The sequence below is a fragment of the Hordeum vulgare genome, chromosome 4H (genome assembly GCF_904849725.1).
Source record: "Hordeum vulgare subsp. vulgare chromosome 4H, MorexV3_pseudomolecules_assembly, whole genome shotgun sequence".
Taxonomy (NCBI): domain Eukaryota; kingdom Viridiplantae; phylum Streptophyta; class Magnoliopsida; order Poales; family Poaceae; genus Hordeum; species Hordeum vulgare.
In genome coordinates, this window is record NC_058521.1 from 503,313,293 (window position 1) to 503,335,779 (window position 22,487).

Here is a 22,487-nt window from a genome sequence, read left to right on the forward strand (position 1 = left end):
TAGACGATGCTGCGGTTTTTTTGAAAAGAAAACACCTACTTTATTAATTTTAAATAACAGTTACATCGTCAAACCAATCTTTAGCTAACGAAATTTTTACTAGTCTAGCAAGTTCATGAGCAACCTTATTAGCTACCCTATTATAATGTTCAAATCTAGTCAAAGGAAAATCGCATGCGATGAAGTAGCAATCATCGAAGACTGCGCCGCCGCTCCCGCAGATTGTCCTCCATTCTTCATTGTGTTGATGACTTCCTTATTATTAGAGTTAATAATATGACAATTGCATCCCGCCTTTTGTGCAAGAACTAAACCAAACCTCAAAGCCATCGCTTCTGCTGTCAGTACATCTGCACACCAATTGATCTTCCAGTTTTGGTCAACAATGAATTTTCCTTTGTCATCTCTTAGTACATCACCAGCCGTGCTCCTGAGCAGATCATGGTCAACATTCAGCTTAACAAAACTCCTAGGAGGTCTGCTCCATCCTTCTTTTTTACTAGTCACACTAGGGAAGTGGGCATTAATATAGTTTGCCGCTATAGGCCGCTATAGCACGAACCCCCATCGAAATCTTGTTTACATCTTGGGACTTTCCTTCATCAACCAACATATGTCTTTCCCACCATAGATACCAAACAGTTATTGCGATTAATTCACGTGCATTCTGGGAACCTAATATAGATAGATCCTGGTGTGGCATATGGAATAAGGGCCTGTTTGGTTGGAGACTAACTTTGTCAAGCCAAAGTGTGGCAAGTCATCAAAGTGTGGCAAGCCACAAAGTGTGGCTGAAAAAACGAATATCAAACTTTGACAAAAGTTGACCAAAAAATTGACTCTATGACAAATGGACCATAAAAATAATAAAGTATGACAAGCTAAAGTATGGCAAAAAACAAACACATGTCAACTAAACCGTGGCTGTCAAATTTTAATTTAGCAAAATGTGGCTGAGAACTAAAGAGGCAGTAAGAATTCAAGAACTGCATCCATGCTGCAGTTTAGTTGGTTGCAAATATGAGAGAATAGAGTGTATCGATCGAGAAGGCCTATAATTCTCGAGAAGTGCAAATCCGGCCTGTGTTCAACCGAGAAGGCCTATGATCCTCGAGAAGTGCAAATCCGGTCTATGTTCGACCGAGAAGGCCTATAATTCTCGAGAAGTGTAAATCGGGCCTGCGTTCTAAAGGTCAACTTTGGCCCAGCCCAACAAGGACCGTACCCGTGCCACCTGCCCCCCGCTCTGTCATCATCGTTCAGCTCACTCCCATCACTTTGTTGCCTCGATCGCCCGCGTAGCCTCTCTGAACACGCAGATCACCACTAATATCACACCGACAAGTGGGTCCCACACACGCTCGTTCCCACCAGTCATCGACAGCTAATCGATCCGGTGCGTCCCTCGCAAATCCACGCACGCGAACATCTCTTCCCCCTCTTCGCCCCACTCGCCGATCCGAACCACCTCAAACCCCAGCACCGGACCCGTCAGTCCCCTCCCCCGCCCCGCCCAGATCCAGATCCACCCGGCGCGGCACAGCCGCGGCCACCGTGAGACCCCCCGAGGAATAATGGCCTCCGCCGCAGCAGCGGCGGCGCCGCCGCTGTCCTCGCCGGAGTCCGACCCGCGCCTCGTCGAGGCCTTCGTGCCTTTCCTCGAGAAGCTCGTGAAGAACGCCTCGTGGCGCAACAAGGCGCACTCCAAGCTCTCCCACACCGCCAAGTCCATCCTCGACCGCCTCCAGAGGCCCCCGCCCTCCTCGCCCACCGCGGCGCAGACCCCGTCCACCCCCACCTCGCCCTCCACGCCGACTTCCTCCTCCTGGCAGCCGGGCCCGCTCCGCAACCTCTCGCTCGAGGACTCGGAGCTGCTCCTCTCCCCCATCTCCTCCGCGCTCGGCTCCGGCAGCGCCAAGCTCGTCGAGGCCGCGCTCGAGCTACTCCACAGGCTGATCGCGCACTCCTACATCCATGGCGAGGCCGACCCGTCGGCTGACCCCTCGTCACAGCTCGTCGCTTCGCTGCTCGAGGCGGCCTGCAATGCGCTCCACCTCGACGACGAGCACATTGAGCTCCTCCTCCTCAAGACTCTCCTCTCCGCGGTCACATCCACCTCCGTGTGCCTCCATGGCGACTGCCTGCTCCGCGCCGTGCGCGCCTGCTATGATATGTACCTGGGGAGCCGTAGCACCGTGAATCAGGCCACTGCCAAGGCGTCGCTCGTGCAGATGTTGGTAATCGTGTTCCGCCGAATGGAGGCAGATTCATCCACGATCCCAGTGCAGCCCATCGTCGTGGCTGAAGTGATTGAGTTGCCTGATGCTGGTTCAGGTGCATCACCTACAGCAGATGCCAACTTCGTACAGGGATTCATCTCGAAGATCATGGTGGACATTGATGGTGCACTCACACCTCTGGCACGGACAACCTCCTCTACCGCGGCAGGCACTGTGCCCCATGATGGTGCTTTTGAGACGACCGCAGCAGCTGAGGAAGGGGCAAATCCTGCGGATTTGCTTGATTCAACGGATAAGGACATGCTGGATGCCAAGTACTGGGAGATTAGCATGTACAAGACAGCTCTTGAGGGTCGTAAGGATGAGCTTGGTGTGGAGGGGGCAGTTGTAGCCACTTTGGATGATGATGCTGATGTCAGGATTGGGAATAAGCTGCGGAGGGATGCTTTCTTGGTTTTCCGGGCATTATGTAAGCTCTCGATGAAGACACCACCGAAGGATGCACCAGCTGATCCATTAGTGATGAGGGGGAAGATCCTTGCTCTTGAACTTCTCAAGATCTTGCTTGAAAATGCTGGGGCTGTGTTCCGCACCAGCGAGAGGTAAAAATTCCCTTGCCTGAAACTTGGCCTGTAGTTATTTTGCCCTAGATCTTCTGAATTTCTTTTTATAATCTGGTAACAACATTGAGCAAAGATTTGAGCACCATTTCGTTCCTTGAAACGTGGTCTAGTCACAGCTTAAGGAAGAGGTTGCTCTGTTCATAATAATGCTAATAAAAGCAGTATTCAAATTCATGTTGCAGTTTACAGAAGTTAGAGGTGTGTAATTTATGCTTGTTGCTACGATATTGAAATCAAAATGTACTTGATCAATCTCACATAAAAATGGTTCAGTGAGGTTGATTCTGACAATTGCATTTTGATGGGACTGCATGGCTGCACAGTGCACACCCATGCAATAAGGGTTATGATTTGATGTCATTTGTCACAAGACGGCTTGCCTCCTTAAAGATCTTGATACCATGTTACTTGCTAGAGCAGCAAATCTGCACTCCTCAACAAAGTGGATACTGTACCAGGAAGAGAGCTAGCTATTGCCATAGGAAAATTGATTGGTTTTGAATTATATACGTTGACACATTGTTGGTTCAGCCTGTCTCCTCTTCTTGAAACATGGAAGTAATGCCAATTTGGTTGATAATACAATTGTATTTGTTGAATAACTAAAATGATAAAGTGGGTACAAATTTTGGGTTAAAACATATCATTCTAACAAAGTTGCACTTCCCATGAGAGTCATGGTGATTAATTCTGTTATGGTTGCTTGTATTAATAATGATTAAATTGAAGTTCAGGAACCTGTAAACGAACCAGTTGGTAGTGATGGTCTATTTTTCCTCAGGGTCATACCAACAGTCTGATTTGGTACTTAAGGTTCCGATCGTGATGGGATTCTTATCACCCACCTAATCCTGTTTTCTAAAAACATCCTGCTATATTGTACATTTTTGGATACACCTAGCAACACCTCATTTCAATAAAGTAAGTATGCAAACTTGTAGTATGGCATTTTTGCTCCGTAGCAACACGCATGTTTCTTGCCAGTAAAATAGTAATGGGCATGTGTATTGTCATGCCTACCAAGGTATATTACTGTAGCTTTTCAGGTAGAACAGCTTCTTCTGGAAGTACACTATGCTGGTGTAGCTAATACAATTGTATTTTCATATTGACTGTGCTATAGTCATATTTTCTTGTCAACTGCTACAGAGTTCTTATACCCATCTGCTTGATGTTTTATTTATCGTATATACTTCTTTTTGGCCTAACTATCTTGTTTTAACTTGGTCAGGTTTCTAGGTGCTATCAAGCAGTATTTGTGCCTATCACTTTTGAAGAACTGTGCCTCGTCACATATGATTGTTTTTCAGTTATCGTGTTCTATTTTTATTAGCTTGGTTTCAAGATTTAGGCCAGGATTGAAGGCAGAAATTGGAGTATTTTTTCCCATGATCATTCTGAGAGTTCTGGAAAATATTGCACAGCCAAATTTTCAAGCAAAGATGATAGTTCTTCGTTTTTTGGAGAAGCTCTGTACTGATTCTCAAATCTTGGTTGACATTTTCATCAATTACGACTGTGATGTCCACTCATCGAACATATTTGAGAGGTACTGCATCACTCACTTATGATTACTATAGTTGACTAGTGAGGTTTTATTCTCATAAATAGCCGCAGAAACCTATTTACTACTGTGTTGCATTTTCTGTATGTTTTTCCGACAGGATGGTCAATGGTCTGCTTAAAACAGCTCAAGGGCCTCCTGCGGGTATTGCTACCACATTGGTACCGCCTCAGGATACCACAATGAAGAGTGAAGCAATGAAATGCTTAGTTTCTATCCTCAGGTCCATGGGAGATTGGATGAATAAGCAACTACGTATTCCAGATCCCGACTCTCCTAAGATTGAATCAGAGCAAAATGATAATGATGGTGGAAATGAGTTTCCCCAGACAGAGATCAATGGAGATGCTTCTAGCGAGGTATCTGATTCACATTCAGAAGTATCAAATGGGGTTTCAGAGGCTGCATCTTTGGAGCAGCGTCGAGCTTACAAAATGGAACTTCAGGTGGATCTCATTCCACAGTTAGTTACTTTTATGCATTTTCAGTGAGAATGTGGCAATGTGTAGGAGTAGGACTGCTGGTTGCTGTTCTCCCCTGAATTACTTGCCACAGTTCTATTATATTTAGGTTGATTCTTTTCCTTTTTCTTATGTGGTCAACTGCTTTATGAATGACAGGAGGGTATCGCTCTGTTTAACCGGAAGCCTAGAAAGGGAATTGAATTCTTAATAAATGCCAACAAGGTCGGGGAGTCAGCTGAGGATATAGCTGCTTTCCTCAAAACTACTTCTGGCTTGAACAAGACTATGATTGGTGATTATTTAGGGGAAAGGGAAGATTTATCCCTCAAAGTCATGCATGCATATGTGGATTCTTTTAATTTTCAAAATATGGAATTTGATGAAGCGATCAGAGCCTTTCTTCAAGGTTTTAGGCTTCCTGGAGAAGCTCAAAAGATTGATCGGGTTATGGAGAAATTTGCAGAGCGGTACTGCAAATGCAACCCAAAGGCCTTTTCGAGTGCAGACACAGCTTATGTTCTTGCTTATTCAGTCATAATGCTTAACACTGATGCACATAACCCAATGGTCAAAAATAAGGTATTTTCAAGTTATGCTTCAGCATACAATTTGCACATTCTGATGCTATTCCTAATGTATTAATTGGTGCAGATGTCACCAGAAGATTTCATAAGAAACAATCGCGGTATTGATGACGGGAAAGACCTACCAGAAGAATTTATGAGATCCTTGTATGGAAGGATTTGGAAAAAAGAAATTAAGATGAAAGAAGACGAATTTGTTCCTCATCAGCAACAATCAACAAGCTCTAACAAAATTCTTGGGTTGGATAACATTCTTAACATTGTTATACGCAAACGAGGTTCCGCTATGGAGACAAGTGATGATCTCATTAAGCATATGCAGGAGCAATTCAAAGAAAAGGCTCGTATGTCTGAGTAAGTTATGCTGTGAATAATTGTAAACTAAGTTACACTGTTTACTTGATCAATTATATCTTTTTCTGCCCAAATGTTTTTGCAATTGTATTATTTTTGTTGATCTCCTTCATTGTAAATAATATATGTGTTTTTTTTTAATGAATGATTTAGGTCAGTATTTTATCCAGCCACAGATGTAGTAATTTTGAAGTTCATGGTCGAGGTTTGCTGGGCTCCTATGCTTGCTGCCTTCAGTGTGCCACTTGACCAGAGTGACGATGAAATTGTCATATCCCAGTGCCTCGAGGGATTTCGCTGTGCGATACATGTCACCGCAGCTATGTCGATGAAGACTCAAAGGGATGCTTTCATTACATCGCTTGCCAAGTTTACATCACTTCACTCTGCTGCGGATATCAAGCAGAAAAATATTGAAGCAATTAAGGTTTGTTCTGCATATCTGGTGTGAATATTGAATCTCTTTAGTGGTTGACTGGTATACTACCGGCAGAGAAGTTGCTTCTATTATTAGTGATTGTCTAAAGAGAGAATAAAATCATTAAAGCAAAAAATGGTACTCAGAAGTTTGTTTCTTGTTGGTTGGCTTTAAAAGGCTAGATGCAACTGATTTATGACCTAGCTGGTTCCATGCTAGATTGTTCGGAAAGTGCATGATAATAGCTGGATGTGATGTTCTGAGGAGAGCTGCTCTGTATCTCTGTTAAAGCAGCTATATTTCTCCTTGTGTGTACTGAGCATTTGGTATTTTTTCATAGTTATTGTCATTCTGGGTGACAGAGAAAATATTGAAAGAAAAACTATTCATGGGACTCTTCTTTAGCCTCTTTTGGTCTGCCATTTGAATGTTCTGTTGCACACTCCATTACAAGCATATGCTGTTGTGCTAATTGCAGTTTACCAAATCTTACTTTGAGCATAATGATAAAATCACCTTTTCCATTCTCACTCTTTTGTTGTGGTGGTGAATTGCCTCTTAGGCAATTCTGTTGATTGCAGATGAAGACGGAAATTACTTGCAAGAAGCCTGGGAGCATATATTGACATGTGTTTCTCGTTTTGAGAATCTACATCTTGTAGGTGAAGGTGCTCCTCCAGATGCCACTTTCTTTGCACTGCAACAGCCAGACCTTGATAAATCAAAACAGGCTAAATCCTCGATTATTCCTGGTTTGAAAAAGAAGGCTCCAAATGCTGGTGCTGCTTCTAAAAGAGGTACTTATGACAGTGCTGGTGTGGGTGGAAAAGCTTCTGGTGTTGATCAAATGAATAATGCGGTGACAATCCTCTTGGAGCAAGTGGGGATGGCTGAAATGAATCGTGTATTCATAAGAAGTCAAAATCTCAACAGTGAAGGTATAATTGATTTTGTAAAGGCCCTTTGTAAGGTTTCAATGGAGGAACTGCGGTCTGCTTCTGATCCACGTGTTTTTAGCCTGACTAAGATTGTTGAAATCACGTAAGGAATCTATGTTGTCATCTCAGCAATGTATAAACATTGCAATATGTTTGCTTACACTCTTATTGCACTATATAGTAACTGAAGTATGATTGTTTCTTTTTCTTTAGGCATTACAATATGAACCGCATCAGGCTTGTCTGGTCAAGCATATGGCACGTCTTGTCTGAATTTTTTGTTACAATTGGCTGCTCAGAAAATCTTTCAATTGCAATATTTGCTATGGATTCATTACGGCAGCTTGCAATGAAGTTCCTGGAGCGAGAAGAACTGGCCAACTACAATTTCCAAAATGAATTTATGAAGCCTTTTGTTGTTGTAATGAGGAAGAGTAGAGCTGTTGAGATAAGAGAACTAATCATCAGGTGTGTATCTCAAATGGTACTGGCCCGTGTTAATCATGTGAAGTCAGGGTGGAAAAGCATGTTTATGGTATGTTATCTCTCTACTTGCACTCATGTACCTTGATTTTTGATATGAGACACTTCGGAGCAGTTTTATTCTTGTTTCTGAATGCTGATTTGTTTTGTGCACAAATTTCAGGTTTTTGCAACAGCATCATATGATGATCATAAAAACATTGTACTCTTGGCCTTTGAAATTATCGAAAAGATTTTGCGAGATTATTTCCCCTACATTACCGAGACTGAGTCTTCAACTTTCACTGATTGTGTGAACTGTCTTATTGCGTTCACCAACAGTAGGTTTAACAAGGATATAAGCCTTAATGCAATTGGTTTTCTTCGATTCTGTGCGGCAAAGCTGGCAGAAGGTGACATCGGGTCCTCTTCAAGGCTGAAGGAACCCTCGTCTCATTTGACCAAAGATGGAAAGCAGGAAGGTGCAATTCAGGTTGATAAGGATGATACTATACACTTCTGGTTTCCTTTATTAGCAGGTAGTTACATTCTCCTTTTGTTCAAGATGGACCTTTCTATTGTTTTCCATTGACTTATTATTTACTAGTAATAATGTGTGGCGCCAACTTGTCAAACATTGCAGGATTGTCTGAACTTACTTTCGACCTTAGACCAGAAATTAGGAAAAGTTCCTTGCAGGTGTTATTTGACACATTAAGAAACCATGGCCATCTTTTCTCTCTTCCTTTGTGGGAGAAGGTGTTTGATTCAGTACTTTTCCCAATATTTGATTATGTACGGCATGCTATCGATCCATCTGGTGGTTCTTCACAAGGACAAAATGCGGAAAATGATCCTGCAGAGCTTGATCAAGATGCTTGGATGTACGAAACGTGCACTTTGGCCCTTCAGCTAGTTGTAGACCTTTTCGTCAAGTTCTATGACACTGTCCATCCACTTCTGAAGAAAGTTCTTTCACTCTTGACAAGTTTCATTAAGCGTCCCCATCAGAGTCTTGCTGGTATAGGCATTGCTGCATTTGTTCGCCTGATGAGCAGTGCTGGCTCTGTCTTTGTGGATGAAAAATGGCTGGAAGTCGTGTTGTCTTTGAAAGAAGTTACCACAGAGACACTTCCTGACTTCTCTTATATTGCGTCTGGGGCTTACCTTGAAAATGTACCAATAGAAAATGGAGGCTCTTCAGATAAGAGAGAAGACGAATCTCAACCATCAGAGGATGGTACTGAAGAAACCTCTAGATCAAGGAACCTATATTTTGCCATTGCTGATGCCAAGTGCCGAGCTGCTGTCCAACTCCTATTGATTCAGGTCTGTAGTATTCTTCTGCAACTGATCTTTGTTTTCATGTGCTTGGAAGCATATTATTTTCACCATCATTCCATTTTCCTGGATTATTGAAGTCTGGTGCATCGCCTTTGCTTTCGCCTTTCCCGGTCTCCCCTTGTCAAATAGGCATGCTAATAAGGGAGGTGAGAGTGGGAGGAGAGGAGAAAGTGAAGAACTTCATACAGCTATATCTCTAGCCTAACCCTGTAGGAACTGGCTTCTCCATTCAGACACAACAAGAGTGTCTAATGAGAATGACTTAAGATTCTTAGCTTGTTTGACCGGAACACGCAGAGCTTGTCGAACTTTAACTCTAGTTCAAACATGCAGTATGGGTTGTTAGTTTTGTACAGTACCCTTTTCCTCTAGTTCGGACCTCTTATCTTGCTACATTTAGTTATTAATGCAAAGTTCTAGCCTCCTTTCTTCATTTAATTATATTCTGTGCACGCATTCTGCTTTATCATGTTTATCATGCAATAGGTTGGTAATTGCAACATGACCCATGTTTTAATTACTTTCATGTATTTCACTTTCTGTAGGCTGTGATGGAGATATATAACATGTACAGAGCTCAGTTGTCGGCACAGAACACAGTAATCCTCTTTGAGGCCTTGCATACTGTTGCCACTCATGCTCACAAGATAAACAGTGACAACGACCTGCGGACCAAGTTGCAGGAGCTGGGCTCTATGACCCAAATGCAGGACCCGCCATTACTACGCCTTGAGAACGAGTCGTATCAGTTGTGCCTCACTATCCTCCAGAATATATTCTTGGACAGAGCTCCAGATGAAGGGAGCTTAGAGGTCGAAACCCACCTTGTTGGACTTTGCAAGGAGGTTCTTGAGGTATACTTGAGCACAGCAAGGCCTGCTCACCTTTCTGGCGGTATACAGCCACTTGGCCATTGGCTTATTCCGGTTGGTTCGTCAAAGCGGAGAGAGCTTGCAGCCAGGGCACCGCTTGTTGTCTCAACATTGCAAGCTATCAGCGGTCTCGGCGACTCATCGTTCGAGAAGAACCTTGGCCAGTTCTTCCCCCTACTAGCTGGTCTCATCAGTTGTGAGCATGGTTCAGGCGAAGTGCAGGTGGCCTTGAGTGATATGTTCAGCACTTGGGTTGGCCCAATCGTGCTTCAGTCCTGCTGATGTGAAGCACCCTGTGATATAGTATACCCTCCACATGTAAGTTATTCTTTGTTCCAGACTTCCAGTGTCATATCTTTCTGTTGCTCCGTTTCCCCCCATTTTGTTGTGTTCATTATTTTAGTCCTTGTGGGAAGTGGTGTCTTGAGCCGAACTGATCATGTAGATCCTTTTCCCTTTTATGCTCTTGGTTTTCTACACTGGGAAGCGTGTATGTTACAAGATGATTAAATTATATATGCCTTAGTATAGTTCACCAAGTTATTGAGCAGTTCTGCTTTGGATGTTTGTAACTGCCGCTATCCAAAGCACATGAAGCTTCAGCATTGTGTTAAACATTTTGTTAATTTTTGATTGACATCAGATCGGTTCTGGTTCAGACATCAGAATCGAAGTATTCCTCTTATCAAATTACAGTGCATATAATATTTTTTGGAGGTCAAACTTATTAGCTACACCCTCCATTCACAAATATAAGTTGTTCTAAGTTTTTTGTGAATTGGATGTTATATAGACACGTTTTATTGTGTTTGTTCATTCATTTAGTCTGTACGTACTTCATATTGAAATATTCAAAACATATTATATTTACGGAGGAAGCAAGTTTGACATCCAAGATAGTAGCCCCCAGTCGTTTCACGAGGTACACTGAGCAGTGGTTTCATGGTCGTCGCAAGTTGTATGTCCTTTTGAACTAATGGGTCATGGTTACGGAAATGAATGCATCAGTTTAGAGGAGAGGCTTGGGGTAGCATCGATTGAGGAGAAGCTGGTCCAGCATCGTCTCAGATGGTTTGGACATATTCAACGGAGGCCAACTAATGGGTCATGGTTACGGAAATGAATGCATCAGTTTAGAGGAGAGTCTTGGGGTAGCATCGATTAAAGAGAAGCTGGTCCAGCATCGTCTCAGATGGTTTGGACATATTCAACGGAGGCCACCGGAAGCGTCGGTACATAGCAGACGGATAAAGCGTGCTGAGAATGTTAAGAGGGGTTGTGGTAGACCAAACTTGACATGAGAGGAGTCCGTTAAAAGAGACCTGAAAGTTTGGAATATCGACAAAGACTTAGCCATGGATAGGGGTGCGTGGAAGTTAGCTATCCACGTTCTAGAGCCATGACTTGGTTTCGAGATCTTATGGGTTTCAACTCTAGCCTACTCCAACTTGTTTGGGATTGAAAGGCTTGGTTGTTGTTGTTGTACTTTAGAGGAGAAGCGTCTATTTAGATCACGAGGTACTTGTGGCGCTGGTGAATATTGCCTCCAACCCTAGGAGCCAAGCAGCACATCACCCAACTTCATCACTCTTGCAAGGCAACATTTTTTTTAAATCATCGGTGGAGGAGCCCCTCCACCTGAATATATTAGTCAAAGTGGCCAAATGCGAGTAGAGTGAATAAGGAAAACCAGATCAAAAACCTAAACAAATTGATCCATTTAAAAGAAAAACATGCCCGAAAACCATACATATCATCACCAGGAATGGTGTCATTAGGGATTATACTTCATGAGAACTTAACACATCGCATTGCGTGTGTACTCCAGTGCCCCGATCTTTTGATGAGATGATAACTATTGATTTAGTGAAGATGACTTTGATGATCTGACTACACACGTTCACGATGTTGCGTCCTAGCAATCGCTAAATCAACTTCAACAGGTTATTGACCATGCCGAAGCATGATCAACCTCATCACGAAGGTCTATTCTTGTAAACAATCGAAGAACGAGCAAGAATATGATAATAACAATTTGAATATTATAAATATAGATGAAATATTGATAAGGATGGAGATCCGAAAGCGGTCCTGGTCTGGTCGTTTGACATAAATGAAGTACATGAAGTTGCAATGGCTAACTTCTAACTAAACAAATCCAAAAAAAAAGCTTATGATCTACTTATATAGTACTAAGGGGTGTTGGCCAAGGGGTTGAAGGACGTCCCAAGTCATCCTAAAGGCAACCCTAGGTCGTACAAGACCCTTGGGACCAAGCGAAGGTGATGCAACACCTTTTGATTTGGATTTTGACCCGGATTCTGTAGCATTGTCCCACTGTTTCAGCTTTATCTTCACACCCAGAAGGAATTTGAAGGTATACCCAATTGCATCTGGAAAGTACACGAAATAAACTTTCCAACAAAAAAAGAATCAATCGATTTGGAGTCCTGATGCAAAATTTGTTAGCGTTTTGAGTCACCTATGTCTGTGCAGTCCGAATCTGAGTCCAAGACGTGTAAGACTTGGTTTGTATCTTCTCTTGGGCCAAAAGTAACATGAGAGGACTTCTTGAGCATCATTTAACCATTTTCTTTGACACGAGAGGACTTCTTGAACAACACCTAATCGTTTCCTTTTTTCCTTTGTCTTCACACATGGTTTGTATAAGTGTTCAACAATTCTGCATTTAGGCATGAAATAAAAATAGATGAAGTATTTTTGCTTCGGATAACATAAATAAACTATTGCATAATTCTTATAAGAATCCGCCTCGCAAATATGCATGTATGCAATATTTTTATTTTTATCCAAGGTAGCCATGCCCTCATCACCCACGACACAACTTAAACAACTTAGGAGGGTCCCCAATCAATGAGTGCAAAAAACACGAACCTTGACTTGAAACTCCGTCACGGAAATTTGGAACGATTAGCAAGTTGGGGAGGCATATTGCATCATCAAATAGCAAAACTGAACCGAGACATCACCAAGAGCATGAAGCTCACTGCAACACATCGGCATACATGGGAGGGTCTTGAGCATGCATAGCAATAGGGCCGAGACACCTTCATGAGGGGGAAAACGGATGGCCGCCCTACAACGCCAACAACGAACCCCAGTGAACACCATTGAATAACCATCATCGAATCCAAACCAGCCGCACCACCACCACCATCGGTCCCTTCGACTGACCTTTACTTCAAAAATGATGCCATAGGAGGTAAACGACACAATTCGCCACCATCATCCGATCCAAGAGAGCACAAATATGAGGTTTCCCTCACAACAAGGGGCGGTAAGGAAGAGAAGCACATCACCACATCAGTGCCTTCAAGAAGGCAACAAAGCCGCCGCCGCTGCCGACTCCGGTCATAGCCGAAGACAAACTTTCGCCTCACATCGTCTTCCGTGTGCCATACCAAACCATCTAGCCCACCACCCACCACCACCATCCACCCTCCATCCTTGCACAACCGGTCCTCAAACGGCTAGCCGCCACCTCGCTGTTGAGTAAACACTATCGCCTCGCCATAAGCAGTTGTGTCCGCTGCGTCCCAAGGAGGGAAAATGGGAGCCACAACCAAGAACAAGGCCCACATGGCTCGAGCGGCGGTTGGGTCAGCCAACAAGCAGCGACGCAACACGTCGCACGTGCGCGCGCGGAGCCAGGTTGACCCAAGCCTTCAAGGTCGCCAGATTTGTTCGACGCCAGGCCATGGAGTCGACATCGACTCCATAGACATCACCATGCCCCGCGCGGATCATTTAGAACCTCCAAACCAGTTCCCTCGATCGTCACGAACACCGTCGCGCGGCCAATGCGTGTCGCTCGCCCGGATCTGGCGCGCTGGCTAGATCAGCCGCTGATTGGAGCGCCCATGAGTTGTGCGACCAAACACCGACGAGCAGGCATCGCACCACCTAGAGGCCACCCTGCACCGTGAGCGCGCAAAACGCACCCTCTATCGAGCATGACGTGAGTTTCCACCGCGATGACGACCATAGGTGCATGAATATTGCACACGTGCTACTTGTGATGGCGTTGGGATTTCCCCCGAAGAGGAAGGGTGATGTAGTACAGTAAAAATAAGTATTTTTCCCAGTTAAGAAACAAGGTTTATCAAACCAATAGGAACACACAAACAAGCGATCGACAATACCTACACACACAAACAAATACTTGCACTCAACACGGGCAAGAGGGTTGTCAATTCTCTTGTATTGATTAATTGCAAGGATTAATTGTGATAGTGTAGGATAGACAATTATAAATAAAATATAATAAATTACAACAAATATATTTTTATTTTTGGGTAAATATAATAGGGGAATGGCTCCGGGGGCCACAACATTCACTAGAGACATCTCTCTCATGAGCATAGCAACGGTGGGCGAACAAACTATATTTGGGCAATTAATAGAAAAGCAAATAGTTATGATGTTATTCATGGCATGATCAATATATATGCATTACGCCTGTGACAAGTAGACCGAAATGATACTGCATCTACTACTCTTATTCCACCAATCATACACTATCTAGCATGTATCCATGGTAATAAGTTCATAACAAACAGAGTAATGCTTGGAGCATTATGTCATAATGTAAAAAAGTAAGACCAACTAATATGTTCGAACCCATCGTTTTATCCTTAGCAGGAACAATGCAAATACGTGCCTCACTACTCCTGTCACAGAGTGAGGACATCGCAAGATTGAAGTATTACTATGCACAATTTCCTATTAAGATCTACTCCTCAACTTGGCCAAAGTAAACTTATAGATCGGAAATCGTACATAGCTATATGAAATCACACATAATAAATCTCATAATAGTTAATCAATTTCAAAGAATATTCTGATCATAAGCTCATAATTCATGGGATCCCAACAAACGCATTGCAAATATTACATCAAATAGGTGTCTGAAGAGATTATTGTATTGAAGATCAAACAAAGAGAGAGAGAGAGAGAGAGGAAGGAAGGGAGGGAGGGAGGGAGGGAGGGAGAGAGAGAGAGAACCATCTAGCTACAACTATGGACTGGTAGGTGAAAAGATTGATATAGTTGACTAGAGGAGGGGGGGTGAATAGGCAACTACTAATTTTAGCTCTTTTAAACAAATTACGGTTAGCGACAAATAGGTTGTCTAAATGTGCAACAGGTGAACAACCTATATGATGTAACGACAACAACACCTCAAGCAAGCAAAGGATACAAAACGATAATAGCTTGCACAAAGTAAAGGTAAGAAGTAACCACAAGTGGAGCCAATGGAGACCAGGATGTGTTATCAAAGTTCCTTCCCTTTGAGGGGAAGTGCATCTCCGTTGGAGCGGTATGGAGGCACAATGCCCCCCAAGAATCCGCTAGGACCACCGTATTCTTCTCACACCCTTGCACAATGCAAGATGTCGTGATTCCACTAGTGATGCACTTGAAGGCGGCAACCGAACCTTTACAAACAATGTTAGGGCAATCTTCACAACTTAATTGGAGTCTCCCACGACCAACACCAGAAAGCTTCACCACAATGGATTGTGGCTCTGAGGTGATCTCTTCTGTCTAGGGTGCCCAGACACCCAAAAGTAACAAAATTCGCAAGGGGTTAGTGGGGGGAATCAAATTTCTCTTGGTGAAAGTGTAGATCAAGGCCTTCTCCTCCAAACCCTAGAAGATCAACAACTTTCGATGGCTAGGGAGAGAGATCGGGCAAAAATGAGCTTAGGAGCAACAATGGAGCTATTGGGGGGGGGGGGAAGAGGTGAGTATTCTTGGGGAGGAAGACCCCCTTATATAGTGATAGTGCAAATCCAACCGTTATGTGCACGTAGTACCACACAAGTGGTACTATCGCTTGGGATGGTAGTGCATGGCTTCAAGCGGTAGTACACCGCAGGCATGGAGGTAGTACCAGACCAAGGAGTACTACCGCGCCTACTGCCTCACTACTATTGTCCGTTGGTGACAAGGGATGCACTAACTAGAGCAATGCGGTAGAGTGGCCGGTAGTACCGCATAGGGCGGTACTACTGCTGCAAGTGAAGCAATATTCATGTGGTACTACCGCTCCCTTGAAGCATTACTACCGCTTAAAGTAGAATGCCCGCGTTCTACTACCGCCCTACTACCATGCATGCGAAAAAGTCCATGCTGACCCCAACGTATAAACCACGGGACTAGAGAGTTGAAGTACCTCCACAGCGGTACTAACACCCCCAGACACGGTACTGCCACAGGGGGCGGCGGTACTACCGCTTGGGAGTCACTACAAGCCTAATGCCCATTACAGTATGGATCTCCAAGTTGCGGGGAGAAAAGGTGGGTGCAAAGAAAATGTGTACATGTTGATTTCTCCCAACCTTTCATATGCGGATCCCCTCTTAATAGTATGGATTCCGTATGACTCAAATACCACCCAAAAAGTATTGCCAAAAAATGTGTATTCACACCATATCACCGAGGGGGGGGGGGGTACTAAGTCGTCTCGTGCCCATCTGATGAAATCTCTGAAATACTCAGGGCACCCCTTCAGCCCTCAAGGCACCTTATCATTAATCACCAAAACTACCGAGGAAGAAATATGCCCTAACAATCTCCCCTTTTTGGTGGATTGATGACAACATGGATTTGCACAACGGATAGAAATGAATAATAACAAACCCCATCATTCATACAATATAGACGCCTGATAACCCACAAGTGTAGGGGATCGCAACAATTTTCGAGGGTAGAGTATTCGACCCAAATTTGTTGATTCGCTCACAAGGGGAAGCTAAAGAATATTCTCAAATATTAGCAGCTGAGTTTATCAGATTCAACCACACCTGAAAGATTAGTGTCTGCAAGCAAAGTATCAGTAGCAAAGTAGTATGATAACAACGGTGCCAGAAACGATTTGTTGACAAGGCAGACTATTCCTAACTGTTGTATCAATGGCGCCAGAAGTTGCACGTGGGCGAGTAACTATTCTTCCCCGACAACAGTGTCGGAAAAGGATCTTGCAACAAGTAACATCAGAGTAGCAAGGAACAACAGTAGCAGCAGCAACAAAGTAACAACAGTAGCAATAGTAGCAGCAAAGTGACAGCAGTAGCAACAGTAGCAGCAAAGTGGCCCAATCCCTTTTGTAGCAAGGGACAATCCTAGACAAAGTAACGTAGCGAGGACCAGTAGTAAAAGACTCGTAGGCAGTGGATCGGTGATGGATGAGTATGACGGATATGATTCATCATGTAACAGCTATAACACGGAGAGATAAGTAACTAGCTCCCGTTCGTCAATCTAATGTAGGCATGTATTCCGTATGTAGTCATACGTGCTTAGGGAAAAGAACTTGCATGACATCTATTGTCCATCCGTCCCGTGGCAGCGGGGTCCTAATGGAAACTACGGGATATTAAGGTTCTCCTTTTAATAAAGAACCGGATCAACGCATTAACACGCGGTGAATACATGAACTCCTCATACTATGGTCATCTCCGGGAGTGGTTCCGGCTATTGTCACTCCGGGGTTGCCGGGTGATAACACATAGTAGGTGACTACAACTTGCAAGATAGGATCTAAAACACACATATATTGGCGACAACATAATAGGTTCAGATCTGAAATCATGGCACTCGGGCCCTAGTGACAAGCATTAAGCATATCCAAGTAGTAGCAACATCAATCTAGAACATAGTGGATACTAGGGATCAATCCCCGTCAAGAACTAACTCGATTACATGATAGATCTCATCCAACTCATCACCGTCCAGCAAGCCTACAATGAGATTACTCACGAACAATGAAGAGCATCATGGAATTGTCGATGGAGAAAGGTTGATGATGACGATGGCGACGGTTTCCCCTCTCCGGAGCCCGAAACGGACTCCAGATCTGCTCTCCAGATGAAGAACATGATGTGGCGGCGCCTCCATATCGTAAAACGCGATGAAACCTTCTCTTTGATTTTTTTCCGGGCGAGACGGAAGATATAGAGCTGAGTTTGGGGGCGGTGGAGCCACGTGGGCCCCACAAGCCCTCACGACGCGGCCGGGGGGGGGGGGGGGGTGTGTGGCCGCGGCCTGTGGGTTTGTGGCCCACTGGTCCACCTCCTCCGGTGGATCTTTGCGCAAGTATTTTTCTTTTATTCCAGAAAAAATCTCCGTCAATTTTCAGGACGTTCCGAGAACTTTTATTTCTGCACAAAAACAACAGCATGACAATTCTGTTGAAAACAACGTCAGTCCGGGTTAGTTCCATTCAAATCATGCAAATTAGAGTCCAAAACAAGGGCAAAAGAGTTCGGAAAAGTAGATCTCGCTAGCTCTTTCTGAGACCGCAAAACATAAATGCAGAGCACCTTCAAAGACCAAGGGCTGACTAAACATTGTAATTCATGGCAATGAAGTTCCAGTCATAGTCATACTCAACACAGTTAAAAGCAAAGCATAAAAATGACAGAGGTGCTCTCTAATTGGTGCTTTTGTAAGAGGATGATGACTCAACAGGAACATAAATAGACAGGCCCTTCACAGAGGGAAGTATTGATTTGCAGAGGTGCCAGAGCTCAAGCTTTGAAAACAGAGATAATAATTTTGGGTGGCATGCTTTCATTGTCAATGCAATGACTAATAGTTCTCAACATCTTCCACGCTACACATACTATAGGCGGTTCCCAAACAGAAAAGTAAAGTTTTGACTCCCCCACCACCAATCAATCACACTCCACGGCTAGCCGAATCCTCGGGTACCATCCATACCAACATCAATCCTGGGGGAGTTTTGTTTGCAATTATCTTTTCGATTTGAGCATGGAACTGGGAATTCCAATTACCGACCCCTTTCTCGTGAATGATAGTGAATAAACACATATCGAGGATAACACGCCTAGCATGGAAGATACCAATAGCCCCCTGTCACCACATGAGCGGTTCGGGCATGCAAAACAGATTATTTCTTGAAGGTTTAGAGGGTGGCACATGCAAATTTACTTGGAACGGCAGGTAGATACCGCACATAGGTAGGTATGGTGGACTCACATGGAACAACTTTGGGTTTATGGAAGTGGATGCATAAGCAGTATTCTCGCTTAGTACAAGTGAAGGCTAGCAAAAGACTGGGAAGCGACCAACTAGAGAGCGACAACAGTCATCAAAATGCATCGAGATTAACTAACATTGAGTGCAAGCATGAGTAGGACATAAATCACCATGAACATGAATATCATAGAGGCTATGTTGATTTTGTTTCAACTACATGCGTAAACATGTGCCAAGTCAAGCCACTTGAATCATTCAAAGGAGGATACCATCCTATCATACTACATCATAGTCATCTCAACATTCATGTGGGCAATCAAGACAAACCATTAAAAGCTCCTAGCTAAGTAAGCAGGGCATAAGCAACTATGATCTCTAAGTTGTCATTGCAAACATGTTTCTCTCACAACAAAGCTGAACTAGGAACAGTGAGCTAGTCATATTTACAAAAACAAAATAGATTGAGTTCATACCAGCTTTTCCAGGCTCAATCACTTCATCATATATCATCATTATTGCCTTTCACTTGCACGACCGAACGATGTGAACAATAATAAGAGTGCTCGTGCATTGGACTAAAGCTGGAATCTGCAGGCAAACACAAAGGAGAAGACAAAGTAATATGGCTCTTTGAAAGCTAAACAGGTATGCATGCAAGAGCCACTAAACATTGTAACCATGGTCTTCTACCTTGACCCAAAGAAAAAGAAAACTATCTACACGGGAAAGCTCCCAACAAGCAAAAGAAGAAAAAGAAAATCTTTTTGGGTTTTCTCAAACTAGACAGACACACGAAAAGAAAACGAGAAAAAGAAAATAAACTAGCATGGATGATCCAGTGGCAAAGTGTGAACACGGGCTAACAAAGTGAAAGCATAAGCAAGAATGTAAAGTCGGTGAGAACACGTACTCCCCCAAGCTTAGGCTTTTGGCCTAAGTTGGTCTACTCCCAAGGAGGGAAATAACCAGCTCCGGGGTACTCCGGAGTGGACTGAGGATGCCACTGCTGTGTGAGCTCCTCTGGCTCCCACTCATAAACTGGCGTGTGGTACTCGACTGGCGGCTCGGGCACGGGCACCTGTGGTTGGGCCAAGGCCCAATATGCGTAGATGTCCGAGGGCATAATAGTGTACCTGCCTGCATGAAGATTGAACAAAGAAGGAGCACACAAAGTAATAGTCTCACGAGTACCCTGACTAAACACGAGGTTATAAATCATCCTTCTGTTTGTATCTCTATCAAGAAAGTCATGGCGAACCATGCTATCGTAATCTAGATATCTCTCGGGAAGAAGAATCTCTTCTTCCTCCTCGAGTCTAATAGGTATCTCAAAGTGTCTAGCAAGACGAGTAGCGTAGATACCTCCATAGACAACACCTTTTAGAACGATTCAGGTTCAACCGTTGAGCTACTATAACGCCCAAGCTATAAGTTTTATCGTTATAAAGGGCTTCACGCAAGACTGCAAGATCTGGGGAACTAAGTGACCCAGCTTTCCCATGGCCAATCAAACATTTTCCCACAAATAATGAGAAGTACCGAAGCACGGGAAAATGAATGCTAGCAGCTCTAGCGCAAGACACTCCTCTCTCCTCTCCTACAACACTAGTATCGATGAAAGCTTCCAAGTACCGTGGACGAGGTTCATGAATATCCCCAACAAAAGGCAATTTGCAAACATTGCAAAAATCCTGGAGTGACATGCGCTGGGGGATATCATAAAGTTTAAACTCAACCATAGGAGGATTCTTCCTCGGATAGAAGTTAAAGCTTTGTACGAAGATATTAGTGAGGAGGAGGTATTGCATACACTTATCTTCAACGAAGGCGGTAAGGCGTGCGTTCTCCACCAAGTGGTGAAAGTCCTCATAAATTCCAGCGGCGCGTAAGAACACGTCGCTTGGCCACTCGCACGCTCGAACTTCTGCGACTCGAGGGACCAGATACTTGGGCTTCTTCTCACTCCCATCATCCTTGGGGTCACGGCTTGACGAGCCTCTTAAGAATCTCCTCATCTTTTCCCTTTTCTATCTCTAAAAATTTCTGATTTTTTTTGTGATTCTAAGGAAAAGTGAACAGGGCTCAACTAAACTCATAGCAACTACTCCAACAAGTGCCTAGAGACCATATTACGCATCAAAACTACTTGGGACCAGCTAGAATCAGCATGCAAAGCTCAAGAACATGGTCACCAAGGCAGCAAAAATACGCGGAGTATAAAGCACTAGAGCAAAAACTAACTGGACCAATGGAGGAGTCACTTACCAAGGAGTAATTTACCCAAAACAGTTCGGAGAACGGTGATTTGAGCAAAGAGATCAAAAATCCCAGCAAGAGGAGCAAGAACACGGGTTCGAGCTACGAAACGATTTTTTCTGGAGGTAGGAGAACCAGATGAGAGCAAGAATGAGTGGAGGGGGTGCCTGTGGGCCCCACAAGCCTGGGTGGCGCGGCGAGGGGGGGTGCCAGCGCCCCCTAGGGCTTATGGCCCACTGGTGTGGCCCCCAGACAGACTCTTTGTCCCAGTATTTTTCAAAAATTCTAGAAAAAATCATACTTGATTTTCACGGCGTTCGGAGAACTTTTATTTTTGGGGTACTTTTCTACGGGACGCTAAGACAGAAAACAGGGAAAACTAAACTAAATCTATCATTTTTCTTCTAAGCAACCAAAAGTGAAAGCTTGGAACAGAGGTTTGTGACTCCTTGATTCATCCATCTCATGGTCATCGAAAGAAATCCGTCAATGGGGTTGATCAAATCCCCTCGACAAAACTTCTCGAATCGCAAAAGAGAACGGATAATCTTCGAACAGTCACTAGGTTACCTCAATGGGGATGTGTATCTCCCCAACAAGCAAATCATACTTCATCTTGACACGAGGAATAGGGCATTCAAAGCTCCCAATAAGAATCGATGAAGTTTTTTTGATAGCATTGATGCAATGTACTCGATATTGTTTCTTCGGAAAGTGCACCGTATGCTCATTACCGTTGACATGGAAAGTGACATTGCCTTTGTTGCAATCTATAACAGTCCCTGCGGTGTTTAAAAAGGGTCTTCCGAGGATGACAGCCATGGCATCGTCCTCGGGAATATCCAAGATAACAAAGTATGTTAAGATAGTGGTGTTAGCAACCACAACAGGCACATCCTCGCAAATGCCGATAGGGAAAGTAGTTGATTTGTCGGCCATTTGCAGAGAGATTTCAGTGGGTGTCAACTTATCCAGTTCAAGTCTACGATAAAGAGAGAGAGAGGCATAACACTAACACCGGCTCCAAGGTCGCATAATGCAGTTCTAACGTAGTTGCCTTTAATGGAGCAAGGTATAGTGGGCACACTGGGATCACCTAGTTTCTTGGGAGTTCTACCCTTGAAGTATAGTTAGCAAGCATGGTGGAAATCTCAACCTCAGGTATCCTCCTCTTATTAGTCACAATATCTTTCATGTACTTAGCATACGGAGACATTTTGAGCATATCTGTCAAACGCATCTGCAGAAAGACATGTCTGATCATTTCAACGAATCACTCAAAATCTTCATTATCCTTTTTCTTGGATGGTTTGGGAGGAAAGGGCATGGGTTTCTGAACCC

General features: G+C 43.8%; 1 protein-coding gene across 1 annotated transcript; it reads left to right on the top strand.

Moving 5' to 3' along the window:
- Positions 1-1,466: 1,466 nt before the first annotated feature.
- Positions 1,467-10,478, top strand: LOC123449160 (brefeldin A-inhibited guanine nucleotide-exchange protein 2). Its single transcript, XM_045126265.1, has 11 exons — positions 1,467-2,842; positions 4,095-4,412; positions 4,528-4,873; positions 5,048-5,470; positions 5,543-5,829; positions 5,983-6,256; positions 6,810-7,288; positions 7,399-7,720; positions 7,832-8,186; positions 8,291-8,976; positions 9,537-10,478. Exons 1-11 carry the CDS (start codon positions 1,575-1,577, stop codon positions 10,143-10,145), a joined length of 5,367 nt encoding a protein of 1,788 aa, XP_044982200.1. The 5' UTR covers positions 1,467-1,574; the 3' UTR covers positions 10,146-10,478.
- The last annotated feature ends 12,009 nt before the right edge of the window (positions 10,479-22,487 follow it).

Coding starts and splice junctions, on each gene's coding strand:
- LOC123449160 (XM_045126265.1), top strand. CDS start 1,575: ATGGCCTCCGCCGCAGCAGCGGCGGCGCCGCCGCTGTCCTCGCCGGAG. Junction 2,843..4,094: donor GTGTTCCGCACCAGCGAGAG/GTAAAAATTCCC, acceptor TAACTTGGTCAG/GTTTCTAGGTGCTATCAAGC. Junction 7,289..7,398: donor ACTAAGATTGTTGAAATCAC/GTAAGGAATCTA, acceptor CTTTTTCTTTAG/GCATTACAATATGAACCGCA.